Raw genomic sequence first — 22,519 nt, forward strand, 5'->3', positions numbered from 1 at the left:
TTGAACAAATGTCAATTTCATGAATCGGTGGGCATCCAAGTAAAGCCTCTAATGTTAACTGAGCATTATAATGCAGGAAACTTACTAATATTCCTTGACAAATGTGTTACACCAGATGTCTGATTTTAAAATTACAGTAAATGAAGCAACAAATGTTTTTAAATAAGTCTTCAGTAGCAAATATGCAAAATGACAAATCGAGCTATGAAGTCTACTGAAATTGAGAAATAAAGTTAAGAAAAACCAGACTCTCAGCTGTCTCCTTGAATGAATAGCCTGGAATGTGTGCCTGTCTGATCATAGTCACCCAAAACAGACTGCTGGATGGCTATTATTGAGCCTTTCCATTTACAGTTACTGTAACTTTAAGTCCTGTTGAAGCAAACAGCTAAAATCTTGGCACTTCTACTTCTGAGAAAAAGTAAAGCAAAGTTTCACAACCACATGGCATAGAAAAACCTTGTTTGAACCAGGTGGTGTTAGAACAGCATAATTTAGCTAGGTCCTCTGAGACCAGCTTTGGACATAACAATATTAGTTATTGTTAAGAGCAACTTAATCCACAGTGTAGAAATGTGTCTTTTTGTATTTGGGAATATGTCCTGTGGTTAAAGACTACTTATGCTTGCCAAAGAGAGTCTTGTTCTCTTGCACTATCTGAAACATAAGTGCATCAAAACTTTCTTTCCACTCAGTATTTAACCTTTGCAAGGAAAAGAGGGTTCTTGGCAAAAGGTTCCAACCAGTACACTCACATCAACTATTTAACACTACAGATGCCAAAGAAAGTCAAGCAAATTCAACTTATCCTCAACTTAAAATGCACTAAAACCATCTCTATTTAAACTGAGGGGTTGCTAGCCAGTATATCACAGCTGATTTCAACTGCTGAGGAATTGAATAGGAGGGAGATGTGGGTTTTTTATCTAAGACCCCTCATTTCTATTTTCCCTTAGCTATTGATATTTCTCTTTGTTAAAAATTAAACTGCAGGTTTTGTTCTGAGTTGAACATTTCAAATAAAACAGCAAGTGACTGTGGGTAAATGCAGTTTAAAGTAAGTGTGGGTGGTGTATGGTACTGCCCAGAGACCCTGATTTGGGATAGAGGGCCCCAATGTGGCAGGAATTGCACAAATGCTCCTTTGACTGTGCCATGACTTGACAGATACATATTACAATCTTAATAGACACTCCTATTCTGTACCACTGCATGTGTGCATAATTAATGAGTTTTTAATTTTTTGAGCAGAAAAAGCTTCTGTTGAAAAGGTGTTGTAGTTTCACCTTTTGCCCACCAGAGGGCATTGTGGCAATAGAACAAAGCAACTGCTCCCAGCCAGCTAGGGAAGAGAGAGAGCCTGCAGAGCCACCTTCACAGCGCCTGTAGGGCCAGGTCAGGAGACAAGGGCTGTGGGGAGACAGACAGCGTGGGGCTGCTGGGTAGTCAGACGGGCTCATAAGGGCTAGTGGGGGAGGACAGAATGGGAGTGGAGGTGCAATGGGGGGAGGGATAGCTCAGTGGTTTGAGCATTGACCTGCTAAACCCAGGGTTGTGAGTTCAACCCTTGAGGGGGCCATTTAAGGATCTGGGGGCAAAAAAACCCAAACAGTCAGGGACAGTACTTAGTCCTGCTAGTGAAGGCAGGGGACTGGACTCAATGACCTTTCAAGGTCCCTTCCAGTTCTATGAGATAGGGGGTGTGTGTGTGTGTGTGTGTGTGTGTGTGTGTGTGTGTGTGTGTGTATATATATACACACACACACACACACACACACACACACACACGCAGATTGGGGGAGTGTGGCTGAGTGGGGATGGAGGGACACATGCCTGAGTGAATGGGAGAGACTAGGGGGTCAGACAGGGTCTGCCTGGGGGAAGCTCCCTAACAGTCTCTCCCCACCCCCCAAAAAAACCTGTTCCATACTTTTCCCATCCATACCCAACAACCTTCCAAGTTTGCACCCAGGCTCCTTCCCAGCAATTATTTCCCTCTCCCTCAACTCCTCCATTCCCTGACTCCACCCAGCCTTTGCACTGCTTCTGGGGGATGTGGGAAATATGGTTCTGTATTGTAGTTTAAATGAATTATTACTCAAAGCTCTAGTAAGGAATCTTTGTCAAAAAGTATGTACTGAATCTTTTTTGTTGTCTGTATTGTTACAGACATACTTGCTGACAGCTATTTTAAAATAAATTACCAAAAACAATTTGAAACTGGTGTGATTATATTGTTGTTTTGACAAAGTATGCAGAATTTTGCAGAATTTGAAAATATTGTGAACAGAATTTAATTTTTTGGCACAGAATTCCACCAGGAGTAAATAGTGAAAATGCAACATCTGATTCATAACTTTTTTATGGAAAAATTGGAATTTGCATATGTACCTGGATTTCAAGAAGTAGTTTAACATCATGGAGGATGGATGATCAAAGTATCTCTCCTTTCTCTTCCACTTCTCCCTTCCTCTCGTCTCCTCCATTCAGTTTTTCTTGGCTTCTGAGATTCTGCCTCAAACAGAAGAGAGGTTTACCAAAGTTTAGTTGCTAGCAGGTGGAGATAAATACAAAACTGAGAGTGGCAAGGGAACTAAACCTTTTAATCTGTGCTGATGTAGGATAATGGCAAAACTAAATGAGGGAGAAAACATGCCCTCACTTGAAAATGTTACAGGTCCTTCAATTGGATTAATTTTTACACTTCTACACATGAAGATTTTTTAAAAGGAAATTAAGATTTGTTCTTACTCCACCCATTTTGTTCTGTTCTGTGTTTCAGAAATAAAGTTGAAACTAACTACAATTGCATACATAATTCACTCCCCTCTGGGTGTTAGAAGCATGCGCTGCGCTAGTTTATTCCACTACTATTGGTTGGACAACAGAATGAAGTAATGGAGAGACTCAACGTACAGAAAAACAAAGCACAAAGAATAGGGACTGATAGGTTTCCCCTAAACCACTTCCACAAAGATTGCCATTACTATTGAAGTAAAAAATGCTACTGTAATTAGAAATTTCATCTGGCCGTTTATGGCTTCTTGTTTCTGTTAGTTTTTGTGTGTTGGTGCTGTAGGCTCTTTGATGAAATGGCCCTGTTGCTGTACTTTGTACAGCACCAAACTCACACTTGGAATGGAATGTGGTCATACACTTATTTACTATGAATAGTGTCTCTGTAAATCTGTATGTAAATATCCATGTCTGACTCCAGATGCAAATTTACTCCATTTACGAATAAGATGTTTTTCTAGCTGCAGCTCTGCAAACTTAAACTGAAATCTGAAAGTCAAGCCGGTCCCGTCCCCCCAATCCCTTTTTTAATGCATTGAGTGGTAATAATTTGGCCTGTAGAACCTTTATTTTATGTCTTCAATTAGACGTGTACAATCCCCAGACTGCAGAAACTGTCCGCAGTCTTCAGTGGGGTTGTGTCGGTTAACTAAGGACCAAATTTTAGACCTGGAGTTTAAAAAAAAAAAAAAAAATAATAATAATAATAATAATCTGGTGTTCGAGAAGATATAGAATCTAGCTCTGTTTTGTTGCTTTATTGAGCTATTGCTCTAATTGGTAGTTAAAAACCTTACTTTAATTGAAGCAGACAGATGCGACTCTCAGATCTGTTGAGTTTAGATGGTACCTTTTGTTAGCCATTTTTCTGAAAATCACTTACATTTCCCTCATTTAATAGTGATATCTGTATTAAAAAGAAACAAGTTAAAGATTGTCTCAGGTAAAACTAATATTGTTGCTTCTCACTGTATCTGTTCTTATTCATTGAGAAAGGAAAAGGGAGACATTTCTTCTACAAACTATCACCTAGAGTAGTGTCCTTCAGGTTTCTCCACAGCAAAGATATGCCCTACTGGATTATTTTATAGCAATGTTTGTGCTGACTTAACTCCGAATAACATGCTCTCACATGCTTTCTCCCCTTCAATTATCTCTTTCTGGGGTTAGCAGCTGCTACAGAGATCAATCTCCTCTTCTGCTGCACTGAGCCTCGGTAATTTGTTGTTCCATATGGTTCAGGTCTTCAAAATGACCAGAAGCTTACAGACTTAAACTGGGGAGTAAGAATGGTTTGTGTTCATATTAGCATTTTGAACACATTCCTCCATACTTCTGAACAACTTCTGGCCATGTCTTCCCTGCACAGTTAACTCGAGTGCAGATAACTGGAGTTAACTCCTCTCTTGAGTTGGCAGCTCTCACTGTGAAATAGCACTCCAGCTGTATACTGTGTGGTAGGAGCTGCTAAGTTGTGCTAACTCAAGCTGTAGCCTGATGGGCCAGCTGACTCCCATTAAAAGCACCACTTGACTCAAGTTAAAGGATTTTGGGGTATGGTGGGGCTTGAATTAGGGATAACACTGAGTTATAACTCTAACTCTGCAGTTAGATGAGCCGGCTTTGCTTTGTCTACCCTGTAGACTGAATTTTTAAAAACATTTTGAAGAAATAATTGGCATTTATGTAATTGTAATAGAGCCTTCGGTGGCCAGGCAGCCTAGTAGCTAGATCATTGGTCAGAGGTGTTGGAGGGGGGCCCAGACCCTCCCCAGGGCTCTGTGTAGTTCTACCCCTAAAGAGAGGTTGATGGGTCTGCCTCTCCATCAGGGATGGGGGGCTTTCAAGACCTGCTTCCCTGGGCTACTTCCTATTAGTCTCTTTAATCTGGGGCAGGGTCCTGCTAGTTCAATTACCCCATGGTTTGGAACTTAGCTGCAGGCTCCCTTTGGCAGGGGAAGGTTTACTTTCAGGCAGCCAAACATAGAGCTCCAGCCTTCTCGCCAGTCAGCCATGCTCCCTTCTTATCCCTTCAGGCCTGGCATTGGCTGCAGGTGTAGGGGGCCAGGCTAGCTGAGCCCACAGGTTTTCTTTAACTCCTACTGTGCTAAGCGGCAGTTACTCTGCTCCTTCACATATCCTTCTCCCCCCTCCCCCCCCCCCTTAGGACACCATTTGGGATCTGCCTCCCCTCCCTCAACTGGTCTTCACCATCCTGTGAGAAGAAGTCAGCATTCAGATGGGCTCTCCCAGCTCGGTGCAGAAGGAGAAGGGCTGGAAGGGAGAGGTACCAGCTCATAATTCGGGGGGGGGTTTATCCTTCATGGCGTGTGGCCAGCGGAAAGGGACATCATCAGTGACTAGTCTGAAGGGTGCACCCTGAAGGTGATAAGAGTGAATCCACAGCCCATTTTCCTTTTAAGGCTTCTTTCTCGATTACAGAGTGGGTCTTCTCCCTCGGGAACAACTTCCAGCTAATGTATAAGATGCGGTATTCATCACCTCTGACTACCTGGGATAAAACAGTCCCTAGGCACATGCCTGAGGCGTCTGTCTGTAACAAAACTCCTTGGTGAAGTTGGGGCTATACAAGACTGGTTCTCAACAAAGCTGGGCTTTCAGGGTTTGAAAAGCCTACTCACAGACTCTGGTCCACTGGATTATTTTTGGGGCTTTTATTCTTCAATAGAGCAGAAAGAGGGGCTGCAATGGATGAGAACCTTGGAATAAAGTGGCAGTAGTATTCGGCCAGACCTAGAAACTGGTGTACTTCGAGGAAGGTGGGAGCTTGTCTGACCCTTGATTATCAAGGTCCAGGCCCTTCAGTTTGTGCCATTTCCCAAGGTGTACCCGAGGTAGGCGGTCTCATCCTTACCGAGATAACATTTAGTGGGGCTTGCTGTCAGGCCAGCCTCAAGGGACTGTAGCACTGCGGTCATGTATTTCAAGTGAGTCTACCAGTCATGACTACAGATCACCACGTCATCTAGGTACGCAGCTGCATACTGGCTATGGGGGCGAAGGACTTGGTCCATTAGTTGCTGAAATGTGGCTGGGGCCCCATGCAATCTCAAGGGCGTGGTCTGGAATTGAAAGAGCTTTCTCCACCACCTTAAGGCTATCTCTTTCCTGGATGCACGTATGAGGGGGATCTGCCAATATCCCTGTAAGTCCAGAGTGGCTCATCTGTGTGCCGTCAGGTACATGTTGAATTTTGATACTGCATTGACCTTGCAGAAGTCAATGCAAAATTGAGTGGTCCTGTTGGATATAGGAATCAGTACCACGGGGCTTCTCCAGTCACTAAAACACTCTTCGATCACCCCCAACGCTAGCATTGAGTGAAGTTCCTGTTTCACAATCTCCCTTAACTTCAGAGGCAGGAACTGAGGGTTTTTCCTGACCTTAACTCCTGGTTCCATCTGAATCTGTTGGGTTATCAAGTGAGTCCGCCCTGGTCAGGTAGAGAACATGGAAGAGAAAGCAGTGATCGGTTGTTATGCCTGGCCTCTCTGCTCAGGGGTAAGTTTGTCCCCAATCTTGACCACACCCAGCATTGAGACCTCTGCAGCCCGAGGGCCTAGTTCGAGCCCTGGTGGGTAGGGAGCTATTAATAAGCTTTCTTGGGCTTTGCACGGTTTTAAAAGTTCACATGGTAGATTTGTTATAGCTTACGCCTGTCAGGTTGCCTGATTGCTTAGTTCACCTGTCCCACGCATTGGATGACCTCATATTGCTCCCTGCCAGCAGGCTAGGAGCTTTGACTCTGAGCTGGGCAATAACCTTATCCGATCACTGGGCTCAAACTCCCAGAGGCATGCTAGTTTATTGTAGGCAGCTTCTTGGGCATATAAGGGCAGGTCTATATTACAGCCGAGATTGACGCTCTGAGATTGATCCACTGATTGTCAATTTAGCAGGTCTAATAAAGACCTGCCAAATCGACTGCAAATTGGTCTGCAGTTGACTCCTGTGTTCTACCCCCGATGAGAAGAGTAAGGTAAGTCGACGGGAGATTTTCTCCTGTCGACCCCCGCGGTGTAGACCCCGAAGTAGCTCAACCTAAGGTACGTCCACTCCAGCTATGTTGTTCATGTAGCTGGAGTTGCGTAGCGTAGGTCAACTTACCGTGGTAGTGTAGACATAGCCTAAGAGGCTCTCCCTGGCAAATGAACCTAAAGCCTCAAGTTTCTCCCACAGGCTTAAGACGTACTGAACTATGTTGTCGGCTCAAGATGGCTGCTTTTCCCACATTTCCCGAACTAGATCTAAAATCCCTTGGGGCTGCTTCCCATAGAAAAGCTCGAATGGCAAGAAGCCGGTGGAAGACTGGGGAACTTCTCGGACTGTGAATAGAAGAGGAGGGAGTAGCTGGTCCCGATGTCAGTCATCCATCAGGACGAACCTTTGGAGCATTGTTTTTAAGGTTCTGTACAGCGCTCCACCAGGCCATCTGTTTGCGGGTGGTATATGGATGTTTGTAGAGTCTTGATTTTTAGTAAATGGCAGAGTTGTTTCATCATCTGAGACATAAAATTTCTTTCTTGATCTATCAAGATCTCCCAGGGCACCTTGACTCAAGCAAAGATACTCATAAGCTTCGGAGCCACTGTCTTGGCATTCATGGAGTGTAATGGCACAGCTTCCAGGTACCGGGTTGCTAAGGCTAGGTCTACACTGAGGGTGGGGAGTCGACCTAAGATACGCAACTCGCGTAGCTGAAGTTGGCATATCTTAGGTTGATTTACCTGGCCACGAGGACGACAGCGAGTCGACCCCTGCCGCTCCCCCGTCGACTCCACTTCTGCCTCTCGCGCGTGATGGAGTTCTGGAGTCGAAGGCAGAGGGATCGGGGATCGATTTTTATCGCGTCTACACTAGACGTGATAAATCGATCCCCAATGGATCGATCACTACCCGCCAATCCGGCGGGTAGTGTAGACATACCCATAGTCTACTACAATGAGAATGAATCGGTGTCCAGCCTCACTCTTCTCCAGAGGGCCGACTATGGCGGCTCCAATTCGCTCAAAAGGTACACTTATGAGTGGGAGGGGGATCAGTAGGGGTTTCTCAGCTGGCCGAGGTGCAGTGAGCTGGCACTCTGGACAGGAGACATAGAAATCCACCACATTTCTGTAGGCCCCTGGCCAAAAGAACGGGTGAAACCTGGGTTAATGTCTTTTCCCTTCCTAGGTGCCCAGCAGTGGATATGACATGGGCGAGTCACATAACCTTCTTCAGTTGGGGGCGGGACACCATGAGCCGATGTTGATCCTCTTTGGACCATTGGTCTTTCTCTAAGTGGTATAGACGGTCACCATGAATCTCCAAATGGGGGAACTGTTCTGCGTGGTGGGGCTCAACAGTTCCCCACTTATTGCTGCCACCTGAGCATATGCGTGGCTCAGTGTGTCATCAGACTTGGATAGTGTGGGCAGTTCCTTGCCTGGTTGGGATGGGGGCTAGTTTGGCTTAGGGATGTAAAATGTTAACTGGCTAACCTGCCAGGCTGGCCCACCCTTCCCCAGCAGCCCTGTAGTGGCTGACCCTTTAATGGGTTAACCACTTAAATGAAAATTTTTTATCGTTTAAATGGTTACGTTTTTAAATGGTATTTACATCCCTAGTCTGGCTAGGTTGGTGCTGAAGACCGAGCTATCCCCTCACCAGGGTCTGCCATCTCCTCCATGCCCGCAAGGGTCATGGCTTCAGGCCTGCCTGTGGCCAGAGGAAGGATGTTCTGCCCGTCAGAAAGGGGTCTGCCAGCTTCGTTAACAATTCCCCAGAATAGCTTCAATATCTGCCTAGAATAACCGGGTAGGCGAGTGTCGGGGCCAGACCAACCATCACAGATGCCTTCTGTCTCCCCACCGTCAATGTTACTTCTGTGTGAGGGTAGGCCCTCACGTGTCCATGCGCGCACGCATGCATGATGGTGCCCTGAGTTGGTTCTGTGTTAGTAACCACTGTGCTTCCATACAAGGGTCTGGGCACACCGTGAATCAACCAGCCCCACTACTTCTCTCCCATTTTCCCACACCAGGATGGTCAGTTTAGTTGGGTTGCCTTGATGTGCTTGGGTCTGTGGGATCCAAATCTTCCCCAAGCTGCATTCCATATAAGGACAATCTCTGGACCAATGGCCAGAACAGCTATATGTGAAACACTGATCTGGATCTTGGGTGGTTCCCTCTCTGGGCATTTTGGTGGTCTCTTCCCCATGGGCCTCCCTGAATTCTGGGCTACCTTCTGAACCTCCAGTGGTTCCTCAACGTGGGGTGTGAGCAAATGGTTCTGAGCCTCTGGTTCGGGGAACCTCTGGGCATTTTGGTCCTTGGGCCCTCTGGGGCTCTGGTAAGGGGGGAGCATGTCTATGCCCCTCAAGGGACTGGAGTCCATGGATGGTTCCATCCTTTGGTGGTATGGGGCTCTTGGTTCCAGCTGGTCCCTAAGGGGATGTCATCATGGGGGACTTGGCAGGTAGGTAATTCTCAGTCAGCTGGATAGCATCTGTCATAGTCTCCGGATGGTGCTGCAACATCCACTCTCTTCCCCCAAGGGGAAGGATCTGGACAAACTGCACTAACAGGATCAGTTCAGCGACCTGCGCTCCCGACTTTGCCTCTGGCTTGAGCCATCTTCTGCATGTGTACCACAGCTTCTGAGCGACCAGGCGGGGTCAGGTTCCCGGTGGGTACCGCTGCCCCTGGAAACACTGACGGAATGTCTCCTTCGACCTGTCTAGGGCATTGAATATTGCTACCTTAACCCAGGCATGTTCCTCAGCGGTTGCAGGGTCTGAAGCACAATATGTGGTCTGTGCTATCCTGATTCAGTATGGGTCCAGCACTGCAGTCAGTTGGCCTTGGGGCTGCTGTGGCTACCTGCTCAAAAGTTTCTAAGAAAGCTTAGGATCATCGTCAGGCCCCAGCCTGGTAAGCCTGATGGGGCAGGTTAGTTAATTCTGTTGGAGCACTCGGACGCAGTATGGAGGCCACCTGCTGGACGACCTGCTGCTGCTGGACTTAGGGTGACCAGATGTCTCGATTTTTATAGAGACAGTCCTGATTTTTGGGTCTTTTTCTTACCCCACCCCCTGTCCCGATTTTTCATAGTTGCTGTCTGGTTACCCTAGTGCCTAGCTGGACTGCCAATTCGTGGATTTGCTGCTGCGTGGCCATCTGCTGCAGGAGTTGCTGCTGTTGATGGTGTGTATTTTGCTCGGCCATCCATTTCAGCATCTGTTGTATCTTCATTGAAGAGCTTTCTTTTTGTTTTGGGTTGGGTTTTTTTTTTTTTAAAATTCCCTTCAGCAGGGACTAGGGCATTGTCTGCATTCTCTACCACTTGCGATAGAGTCTTCGGTGGCCAGGTGGCTTAGTGGCTAGATTGTGGGGCAGAGGGGTTGGAGGGGGGGGACCCAGACCGTCCCCAGGGCCGTGTGTAGTTTGACCCCTAAACAGGGGTTGATGGGTCTGCGTCTCTGCTGGGGGGGCTTTCAAGACCTGTTTCCTGGGCTACTTCCTATTAAAGTTTCTTTAATCTGGGACAGGGCCCTGCTAGTTCAGTTACCCCACAGTTGGGGCTGAGCTGTAGGCTCCACTTGGCAAGGGGAGGCTTATTTGTCTCCAGTAGCTATGAAAACTGAAAATTGCTGCTGTCTCCTTGCCAGTCGGAGCCAGGCTCAGTTGGGGACTATTTTTTTCTCCCCCTTGTTGGCCTGGCATTGGCTGCAGGTATAGCAGGGTGGGGCTAGCTGAGCCCACAGGTTTTCTTTAACCCCTGCTGTGCCAGGCGGCAGTTTCTTTGCTTCTTCACAGTAATGTTTTACGTCTTCAAAACTTTTACACGATTTGGAAAAATGCTTAAATTATGGTGTAATACAATATTTTTTGCGAGATCTTTTCTCTTCTCCACCTGCCGAAGCTGCCACATGTACCTGGGAGTGGTTGGGGTGCAAGGGGAGGGGAAGACTTGGAGGGGGAAATGTAGAATTTACATCCGTACTTACTCCTGTTTTTTTACAAAGGGCTCAGTTCCAACTGGAGATAGTGTGCACGCCTTGGGAAAATCTGATGCTGCTTTTTTTAATTGCTAAAACCATATTGAAAATATCCTGTTCCTCCAGCTATTTTAAAAAATGCTATAAATCGCATGGCTTCCTGTGATGTCATGTATGTCATTGTAGGGGTGGGAAAGGTAGATGATGTACTTTGTTTTTCAGAAATTAGCTTAGAAAAGTTTGACCTTCATCCGCAGGAAATAGATATATAGGGAAGCAGTGTTTTAATGCCCAGAAAAGTAAGGAATTATTTTTCCCTTTCCCGTCTTTATAGCTTTAAACATAAGCTCTCATTGTTACCCTTTTCACTTCTTATTTATTAGGCCAACACATGTTTGCTATGACAAGTAATACACTATTTGAACTTTGAGTAAGAACTGCTCAGAAACCCAAAAGTTTTTCAGAGCAAACTTTAAGGAAAAGAGGAATCCTAATATTCAGAGGAATTGGAATTTGTGTGCTGTGTTACAACTGGTAAGATTTGAAATATTGAGGTGCATGTTGCGGTAAATCTAAATGACTTTCTTCAGTTATTTATTAAAATAGTTCCTTAGAAGCAAAGAATATGCATGATAGAATGAACATGTTTCTCCTACTCATTTGCCTGGTGGTATATTAGGCCAAAGAGCAAGAACTTCCAGCATGTGGAAGATGAAGATACCTTCTCTCATAACATACATTCATCCTCTAGTGTGACATTCCACTCATGAAATGAACACAGTTAACTATGAAGCAGTCCATTTAAATAATGACATCCTGGTTTAAGGATTGTAAATGTAATGAAAACTGTGCTGAAGCTGCTGTCGGTGAAATTGAGTGTATATGTAAAATTGGTACTGATTTGACTTGCAGCTTGACCTTAAAGTCCAAGGGTCTGATCCTGCAACCCTTTCTCTAAGAATAAATTCCCCATGTTGTCAGGACTGCTTGAGAGTGAAGATTTGCAGGTTTGGGCTAGCTTCTCTAAATAAAACCTCCTCTGAATATATCAAAGTCAAGAAACACTGCAGACACTCTTGTGGCCTCTCCTGCAGTTGAGGTAAACAGCTGCGCTGCTTTCATCAGAGAGTGAGTTTTAAACAGAGGAATAAGAAGGGACTTTGTTCAAAGTGCCACATGCATAATTTGCATCTGGGTCTTAGACCTTTCCTCACATGGCCAAACAGAGTTGAGAGGCAGCATAAGCCTCTGGGGTAAGACACTGTATTTCTTCTGTTCCCTCCCACCCTTCTCCTTCCTTCCTGGCAGGCTCCAAAAGGGATTTTTTTCCTAGTTTTCCTTAGCCAGGGAGTGAAGTGGGGTGGAACAAAAGGAATCATGTTCCATGTGTCTCCCACTGTTGTGTGTGCCTTCCCCTCACAGTTCTCTTCCTCCCACCCCTTCCCAAAATAAAAATCTACAGCTGTGCTTTTAAAAGAGCTGGATAATCTTCTGAGTGGTTCAGCCTCTGCTATAAGGAGTTTGGAGGCAGAAATGCTGGGCTGAAAGAGCTGACTAAGAGTATTATATTTTAACACAGCTGGTGTCCTATTCATTTCCTCCGTTAAAATGAATTAAAAGGAAATTTGTTTCCGTGGAGCGTGTGGATCTTGGGAGTGTGATCTAGCAAGTTCTGACCCATATCTCACTTGTCCCATAGTAACATAGGGTGGGACTTTCGTTTGCCAGATTGCTCTGTTTTAATTGCATTATATAACCCTATCTAAATTAGGCTTTTGATGGTAAATTGGCATAGAGGGTTAAACTAATAACTTTTTTTAAATTAACCCTTAAGCACGTTGCTTAGGCTAAAAATAAAATTACAGCTGTTGGAACCAGGATTAGTTCAAGGCCCATGTAGTATTAGCATTGTGTTAAAAAAAAATCTGTCCTTATTAGCAGGGTTTTGGGTTACAGACCATTAAACGATTAGCATGGGAACCAAATGCACTAACATGAACTGCATGTCAGCATTAAATTGTGAAATACTGTTACATTGCATCTCTGATCATTTATTTTTTTAAAAAAAGAAAAGGTTGTTATAACTTGTTCCTTTATTCTTCTACCGGCCCTCCATAAAAACAAGCTTATGGCTGGGGGTCCAGACAGCTACTGTGATCATTGTGAATTTAAATTATGCAGTAACAGGATACGAGGAAAGGGTTCTTGCCTAGACACATGTTCCTAGAATGTGACTACCTCATTTCTGAGACACATCTATATGGCATAAGGGACTCTGAAGAACTCTTTTTACTTCATCTAAGTACAGATGTCTCTGCATAATGTAACCCTTAGGGATCAGATCTTCAATGTTGTTTTTTTCTTTTTTGCTCTTCTAGTTCTTCCTCCAGTGCTGGTTCCAAGACACAGTGAATACAACCCTCAGCACAGTCTCTTGGCTCAATTCCGCAACCTGGGACAAAATGAGCCTCACATGCCACACAATGCCACTTTCCCGGACTCTTTCCAGCAACCCAACAGTCATCCATTCCCCCATTCCCCCAATAGTAGTTATCCCAACTCCCCTGGAAGCAGCAGTAGCACCTATCCACACTCTCCTGCTAGCTCGGACCCAGGAAGTCCTTTCCAGATGCCAGGTAAGCTTAACTGTTACAGAAGGTGAAGAGAGTATAGCTAGATATTGCAAGTATCGTTAAGCAAAAGCGTCATCAGCCAGCTCTTAAGTGTATTCAGTAGCTAGTTGAAGAGATGCTACGTAACGTGGTGACTAAATCAGGCTGCCTAGCAATAATGTTCAATTTTTAGTATTCTTTCTAATGCAGGTAAAATACTTTGTTTTACAAATCAGCTGTATTTAGAGGGGTTGGAGGGTGGGGGGAATAGTGTATTATTGCAGCATTGAGTCCTGATATAGTTTGGGGGAAGAGGGGTGTTATGCACATCTAAAGTTCTGACAAACAAATATTGCTACAGAATGTCCTTGTTCAGGAAAGAGATCTACTCTTAAGTTCAGCATTAGGTTATGGTTCTATAAAAGATGTTTCCCAAGCGGATCACACTACCACCACTTGATTAAATTCATTCAAACGGTGATGTAATCCCAAGAAACAAATGCTTCAGCTGCAAAACAGTCTCTCAGCAGAGGCCCTGGAAAGAAACCTTCAGCATGTCTGTCTTAAAGACAGTGGAACAATTGCCTTTTATTTCTGTTTTGATTGTTGGCTGTAGGCTTTTACAGAAATGTCTATCTTTTTGCCTGGTTTGTCCATGACTAAGGATCATGAAGGAAAGCAGCCTCTGAAAGATGTTCTTGATTTAACTTTCTGCTGCTGGGAGAAGGAGGCTGGGCAAATAGTGTGCTGCCTTCCTTCCTTTGGGGCTGGAGGAGGGAAGGGGAGAGAGATTTGCAAAGATATATGTAGTTTCTTGTGTAAAGGGGGTGTTCATTGAAGTTAACTACTGATAGCTGTCTTCAAAAATTTCCCTTGGTGGGTAAGGACTACTGAACTGTGTGCTGCATGCATGTGTTTTGTAATTTCTTCTGAAAAATCAGTACATTTTTATTTAAACACCCCCCCCACACACACATTTTATTTAAGAAACTATAGGATAAGAGCTTGAAAGACTGCTGATTATGATTTAGGCTCTGGGACTCCCTGTCCCAGTGGATACAGACCAGGTCACGGAGGTCCCATGCTTGGTCTGTAATGGGAAAGGTCTCCTACAGTATCCCCATGCCAGATGTTTTATGGTAGCTCATTGGATTTGGTTTCTGAGGAGTCCTGTTCTTTCCTGCATTCCTGGCTAGAGGTAAAGCAGAGTCAGCAGCTGCAGTGAAGAAACTGAAGGAGAGAGCATTGTGGTGGAAAAGATGAAAAGGCATCCATCTTGAGGCCCTCTTAGCCCTGACTCAGTATTCTGAGTCATTGCCTTGAGATAGGTCTCTTGGCAGACACCCATTTTGAGTTAGTAGGGCAGGAGGAGACCCAGTTGTGAAAATATGAAAGAGGAGCAGGACTATATCTAGAAATGTGAAAATTTTACATATGCTGGCTAAAATGGTGGCCTTCCCACAGTACTGTATAGACATACAAACAGCATAACAGTTGCAATTACACAAATGTATCATAGCTCATTTGAGGCCTAAAAGAATCAAAATTTTGATCCTCACCCCACAAACTTAGAATTCTATTCCATGGTGCATTCTTGCCTACTCTCCATAAAGGGGACTGTTTTGTAAGGTCAAGTGGAAAAGCATAGTGAAAATTGGAAAAACATAGCTGTAGTATTACTGTAATGCTTAGTTGAGAGCTTTGTGTTACTAACTTTTTAAACTAGCTTGATTTTGAAGACCAGAAAGTTGCATGAAAGAAATGGTGTAGTTATTGGCCTGTTTGCCTTTTGGTTACTTGTCATAATACTTAATGACTCACTTATTGATGGAGATAAGTGATGCATAGGCTGCTTACTTGTTCTCTGGTGCAGAATGGTAGTAATCAAATCTCATGCACCAAGGCAAAAAGTCTGTGGGGTCAGGAAGGAGTTTTTAAGTCACTCCTAAGAGCCTAAATCCCTTTTGACAATGAGACTTAGGTTGTTAAAAATCATTTTAGGCACTGCAACAGTGAGCACAGCAATGCCTAAATACTTTTTCAAAATCTGGGCCTAAATCTCTGTCCTTCAGTTTCCTATTTATAAACTGGTGGTGATATTTCACTAGGATGTTGAGAAATTCATTAACATGTGCGGTGCATTCAGATACTACACTGATGGAGGGCCACATTGGAAACAACATCAATGAGATTAGAACCTCTTGACTCCAAATCCTGTGCTCGTGTTCTGTTCATGTTCTATATGAATGTAGGGCTGAGAGTGCTAAGCATGGAGACATTAATGTACATACAGTGCTTTGAACTCGTGAAGCACTGTTGACAGAAATGCAGCCAAGCTTTCACTTGTGGGTTGATAGTTAGAACTACAATAAAAATTACTTATACTCTTTCATACACAGTAATCCTCTGCTTCCCTGAATCAAGGTCCATGATTGCATTCTCAGATATTCTGATGAGTGGGTGGAAGTTATGGCTGAGTCAGGCTGAAAGTATTTCCAAGTTAACGCTGAACTGTTTATGTGGATATATATGTACATTTTAAAGAGGGAAGGAATTGTATCTCTGCCTTTTCTATATTTAGCTGATACTCCCCCTCCTGCTTACCTGCCTCCGGAAGATCAGATGACACAGGATGGCTCACAGCCAATGGACACCAACATGATGGCACCCTCAATTCCCCCAGAAATAAACAGAGGAGGTAAAATGCTTCTATATGCGTTTTTTTTTTCTGCTTGGTTTCTTAAGTGCAAAGTCGCTTAATTTTTTTAAGCTGAATATTAATCTGGATTCATATTATTTAATGGAAATATGTAACTATAGACAATAAGAAAAACTACAGGGAATATGGATTCCTTTCCCTCCTCCCCCAGCTGGAGGTGAAATTATACACTCCTCTAAGTCTAAAAAAGTCTGACCATACATGACTAAATTAAGGTATCACCATGTTTTACGTTTTAAATGTTGACTTCCAACCAGAAGACTCCAAAAGCATTATTACAAACTCTCATCTGTAACAATCACTGAAGTTAAACAGTTCTTATGGTAAAGCATAGTAATTGTGTGTAATGGCACACAGCGTACCTGTTAACAGGCAGTGAAAGGTATCTATTATGATTATAGTGACTTATTGAGACAGTGCCTCATGTTGTACGATTGATATCCAGTTGGTGGGTAGGTGAATTTAGAGCAGGGAATATAGTTGCCTAAGTTGAGATTTGGTCAGGACACTGGCACTAACATCTCTACACTTGTGAAAAGTCCTATGAATACTTTAATACAAATGGTCAGGGTCTCAGTATGCTTCGTCTTCTGAAACACAGCACGTCAACCGAAGTGCCTCTTAAACACCACGATATTGCACTGGCTTAGTTCTGATTTCTAGAGAAGAGCATAACACTGAATTGCCAACATTGCTTCTTGCAGCACCCTGGGTTTTTCCTGGGAGCTTGGGGGGGGGGGGGGGAAGGGGGGAGGAATGTTTCCTTTCCCATGTAATTAGTGACCTAGTATGACCCTGCTTAGCTTGTGAGATTGCACCATGAGGTGGTATTGCTGCAGGAAAAATGTGTTAAATTATTTTCATTTTGTTTTACGTCCTATGGCACAGGCAACTTTTTACACATGGCTTTTTAAACACATAGCAAATATAACTGCTGAGTAAAGGATTTAGTGCATTCAACACATGGTGAGAAATAGCCCCCTCTGAGAACACTTAGGCTCACACAGCCGTGCATCCAGCCAGGGAGGAGAGTAGCAAGTTGAATGCTCTGTCAGAATGATTATAAAGATTACAAGCATATGAACTATTGTTTAATTTCATACGAGTTTTTTGTTAAGCTTAAAATGTCTGGGCTCACAAATATATCTACTCTTTTTTAATATAATTTATATCGGTTCTGTATTCACTTATTTTCCTTCTTCAGAATGAGCTTGCATTTGATAAGCACCATCTTTGGCATTTTCAGTTGTTTTGCTGATCTATACACTATTGTGTACTGTCTTTTGCAGCTGATGAAGGCCCAAAGTACATTTATCAGTGTTTATACCTAACTCTGCAGACTTCTGCACATCTTTTTCTTTTTTTTTCCTTGTAAATACACCATATCTGTGCTGTGGAATTTTTGCATCACATGTGAGACCCTTAACAACCAAAGGGAAATGGCTTCCATTTTTATTTTCATTCTTAAAAGAAAAGATTTCTTTGTCTATTTTTTAAAATCTCTTTTTCCTCCTAGTAAGTTTAATAGTCTTTTAATTCACTGTTTCTTTGGTGGCAAGGGAAAAAGGCAAATTTATTTCTTTGCTTACGCTTAATTTGTCTGCTCATTCTTTAAGCTCCTGTATGTTTGCTGTGCCTATCCAGTGTCTAACTGCCCTCCTAAAAGGTCTGCTGTAGTTGTATAAAAACAGTTGTTTCAATAAACTTTTATGTTAAACATTTTAGTTGCAAATGTTTAGAAGCATGTTCTTTATGGAGATTTGTTAGTCTTAAGAGATTTGACTTAACAAGCTGCATCCTGTCACTGAAGCTGGGTAATTTCCATTGTTGGCCCATGCTGGGAATGGAGAGACACAACGCACCTGCTCTGCATGACTTAAAACAAACGTAAGGAAGTTAGTATGAAATCTGTGAGAGAGAGATATGATTCATTCTGTAAGAATGGCCAGCTGGCAAGATTTCTTCCTGAGTTTGAGAACTGGGGCAAAGCGGTAGCTTTGGTAGTTACTGGCAACTTAATTTGAAAGCAAACTGTAGTAACCCCTTACTAGTAATTAAAGTCCGTTTTTACAATGATTTGAAAAGGCTTAACAGTACTGTGGCTTTACAGAACTTAACCCCCTTCTCATGAGCATTTCCCAGTATATTCTTGGTCAGCAATGGACTTCACACTGGAAAGACCCTGCACCAAGATGTTTGTTTCGCACCGTTTTCATCGCTTGACGTTGTGTAGGCTACATGCTTTCCTACTATTTATGTCGGCCTGATAATCACATTTTATATTTTTAAAATTCAGCTCATGTCCTTTTTAATCAGAAAAAAATCAGTGTATGAAAAACATTTTTCTAAGCAAAGGAAAATATAGAATGTTGGTCTTACAGTTAATGTTGGCATTGGGGATGCGCTGAAAGGAGAAACAAATTGCTGCAACGTCATTGTCATTTTAGCACTTCAGCTTGCATTTCCGGCTGTGATCTGCAGAGCTGCTATCTCAGATTCCTAAACTGTGTGTACTAAGCACAGAAATAGTCATCGTCTTCACTTTAAAACCCTCACACACAGAACAGCCACATCCCATCTCTTCTTCAACCTCCTTTATTTGGAGGTGATTTTAATAATTTGTGGCTATATTGGGCATTTGAGAGAATGCACATTAGGTGGAAACATCCAAAGAAGCACATACTATTGTTGGACAACCTGTTTGAAACTCCGTTGACAGAGAAAACATCCTTCATGCAAAGGGAGAAATCCCAAAGCAAAAATTTTAAAAATTACCTTAAAGCATCCATGTATTTTTAGAGCTTAGCAGGCAGGGGCAAACAGAAGATTGGATGCTTCAAGAGACACGTTTTCTCTCAAACTGTTGCAGAGTTTGCTAGCTGAATAAGGAATTGTTTGTTATGGAAGAACGATTGTTGCCATTATCAGAATATTGGAAAAATAAGTTTTGAGGGCTCCTGATGTTACCTGACTAATGACCGTTTAGTATCTAATGAAATCTTAAAACATTCTTATTTGTTAGTATTTAATTAATTTTTAAAGGTTTATGTTCAATATTGATGCATAAACCTTTAATTCCATGGCATTTTCCTGAACTTCATTCCCTTTTTTGTAGCCCAAAATACTATATTCTGGTTTCTGTGTATAATGTAATCTCATAGCCTTGTAAATTCTCGATTCCATATTATTTTTAAATTGTTGCATAATTGTGTTCCAAAGTCTAAGCTTTCATTTGTTTTTTTCTTTTTAGAAAAGCCTCCTAGCCCTTCTGATTGTGTGGAAAAAAACATCTTCAGAATATAAACCGAAGCAGTACTGTCTGCTTGAGTTTGCAAGGAGTATGAAACAAATGATCTGAGATGTGAAATTTGCTTATGCATCTCATTAGGGTGTTAACGTTGAAATATAGCGACTATATGCATGTTGACTATTCCATTGCTGATCACTTTAATAGAACCATCAACTGTAATGTGCAAATTTTTTGTTGGATATAGTGGCTAATACTGGGGAAGGTCATTGTGAACCAACCCCGTGGCCTGTAGGGCAGAGAAATGAAGAATTCAAACATCCCCTTCCCAAATTTTAAAGTAATTTCTGCACCTGCCCAGTAGGTGAGTTGGGGGGTGGTGGTGGTGGTGGCGGGGAGGGGAGAAAGAGGTGCATGGCCTTCCCAGATGCAAAAGATTAATCTGCCACCTGGGATACCAAAAACCCAAGCCATGTCTCACTCCTGTCTGTGTGGCCAAAATCCCAGCTGCCTCCTAGGCAGTTGTGAAAACCTCCGGCTGTTCTCTGACAGTTTCTGCTATGTGATTTCTCATTGTTAATACAGAATTTTGTAACGTAGAATATTTTTTAAATTTGGTAGCTCTGTAAAATAAACTGAGGAAGTACTTCACTGATTTGTCAACACTCAGGGTAGTGCTGATCTAGGTCATATGTTGCAAAGAACGCAGGAGCGCTTGATAGGTGTGGTTGTTGAGCTCACAACATGTTCTCTTACTTAAGTACCTGTTGCCGGCTTTGATATTTTGTCCTGTGTCTGAAGTCTTGCGAGTAATTTTATCTTAACTGTATTTGTATAAATTCTTTCTCTGGCTCTGAAAAGGGGTGTGTGTGTGTAGGGGTGTGTGAGTGTGTGTGTTTGTAAATAATTAAATGATAGATGAACTCTATAGAAGACTTCACTTTAGCAGTTATTTCACCTGAATTTCTCTGTGATCCAAGGTCTACAGGTTGCAGATCTTTAAAGTTCAGACACATATTAGTTGCAGTGCCATTGATTGTAACCTTTTCTTTGTTTCTTTGCAGATGTTCAGGCAGTTGCTTATGAAGAGCCAAAACACTGGTGTTCTATTGTCTACTATGAGCTGAACAATCGTGTTGGGGAGGCATTTCATGCCTCCTCCACCAGCGTGTTGGTAGATGGTTTTACTGATCCTTCAAACAACAAGAACAGATTTTGCCTTGGGCTGCTCTCTAATGTTAACCGGAATTCCACCATTGAGAACACCAGGCGGCACATTGGCAAAGGTGCATTTAGTTTTTCTCTTGTTTGTTTTGCTTTCTAGCTAAATGCAGCAATCTGGGCTTCTTGCCTCAAGGACAGACCATTAGAACATAACTTGATAATGTATATGATAAACATTGGCAAATATATAATTTATTTGCCAAGTCCTGTATGCTTGTAAATTCTCACCTGTTGTATAATTGCAGGATGCTTTCTATTTTCTAATAATTTTTTTTCATTGTCTGCAGACTCTCATCGATTTTAATTTTAATTAGCACAACAATTTAAGGCAGTTTCTTTCTCTCACACAGCCCAGCTAGTGATGATTCTGGAAATCTGAACTATATAACTGCAGCTAGCTCTCTGAACAAAATAATCTTTTTTGTTCTGGATTAAAGATAGCTAATTTGTCTGGGCCTTAAACTCCCTTAAAGGAGTATAGGCCTGCTAAAGTAATATTCCAAATACAGTTTAAAGGAGGGATTTTCAGAATTCCAAAGGACAGTTCATGGTATTCCTGTCTGTGTCTTTGACAGTCTTCTCCCAAAAGAATTGATTGTTTTTTATTTAGCTTCATAATAGTCCATTTTGAGAGGAACGTTGTCGTGTAAATTAAATCCAAATGGACTTATTTTAATTTTTGTGGTAGTAAATGTTTGTACAGCACCTAGCAGTGGTATTGTAATACAAACAATAATGTAAACTTGTTTTTAAAACAATTTAATTGGAGGGGTGATGAGGTGAGATGGTAGGGATTTGATTTGCCCAAACCATAGGTGTATTCTTTGAGCACCAATTGGTGCGGTATCTGGGTGGTGAAAAAATTATATTAGAACAAAATGGACAGTCAGACCTATTCAAAACTTCAAGATAATAAAAAGCCATGTAGCATTAAAAAATAATGGAAAGTACTTTGTGCATTTGTAGGCAGGGAAAAAATTCGATTGACTTTTTTTTTTTTTCTTTTCCAGAAAGGGGTCCTTGGAGCTTTGTAACCATAAAAATGTATTTCAGGGGAAGGGCTATATTGTCTTTTATATTGATGCACTATGAAATGGGTTTAGAGGGAAAGCTGTCTTTGAATGTCTCCTTTTTTTTTTTAATGCTTGGAGATCAGTTTCTTACAGTGATGTTGTTCTGGACCTCACAGGACATTGTTTTGAAACTGAGCTGGTGCCGCAGGGAGATTAGTTTTCATGCAGTTTATTATTTTGAAAAGCAACCTTTAGCCTAGAAAAGCTTTTTCCATGCTAGTACCTGTGCTGCTCTCAGGTTCATACTCAGAGGTTCTGCCACTAAGTCTCATTCTCTTTTTTTCCCCCACCCTAGAAAGTATCTATGTACTTATATAACACTTTTATAGTTTTAAATAGAAAATGGACAAAGTAAACTTTTAAAAGCAGCCTCGTTGCAAGCAAAATTCTACTGAAACATTAACTGTACATATACCAGAGATACTTTAACATGAACTGTACAGATACCAATGCAGGATGGAAAATGCAAGAAAGCTATAAAATAGGTACATATATACAATGAATCATGGCAGGAATTCCGCGCTTAAAATAATTTTGATTTCATATTTAATGGAATCCTTCAAAAGTTGAAAGTCAGATCCTAGTGAGGATAATAAGAAGGTGCACAAACTCTGGCAGGTTAAGTGTAAAAGTATAATAAGGCAGGCCAGGAAAAAACTTGTTAGAGACAAAACCTAACAGTAAGATATTTACATCAGAAACAGGAAGTCTGCTGAACAGGTGCCACTGAACAACTCAGGTGTTAGAGGAGCATGCACAGAAGCTAAGTGAATTCTTTGCATCGGTCTTCACTGCACAGGATGTGGGCATAGGTGGCAAGTTCTATGGGCCTGTGGTGCCTGG

At 42.5% G+C, this 22,519-nt stretch overlaps 1 protein-coding gene across 1 annotated transcript in view; it reads left to right on the plus strand.

Annotated features, from left to right (window-relative positions):
- The window catches only part of SMAD1 (SMAD family member 1), a 72,497-nt gene that overhangs the window by 39,815 nt on the left and 10,163 nt on the right, over positions 1–22,519 (plus strand). The window contains exons 3-5 of the mRNA XM_045019244.1: positions 13,180–13,437; positions 15,995–16,111; positions 20,444–20,665. Coding sequence (XP_044875179.1) covers positions 13,180–13,437; positions 15,995–16,111; positions 20,444–20,665 — 597 coding nt within the window. The remainder of the gene's footprint in view (positions 1–13,179; positions 13,438–15,994; positions 16,112–20,443; positions 20,666–22,519) is intronic.

Source organism: Mauremys mutica, chromosome 5 (genome assembly GCF_020497125.1).
Source record: "Mauremys mutica isolate MM-2020 ecotype Southern chromosome 5, ASM2049712v1, whole genome shotgun sequence".
In the NCBI taxonomy this organism is placed as follows: domain Eukaryota; kingdom Metazoa; phylum Chordata; order Testudines; family Geoemydidae; genus Mauremys; species Mauremys mutica.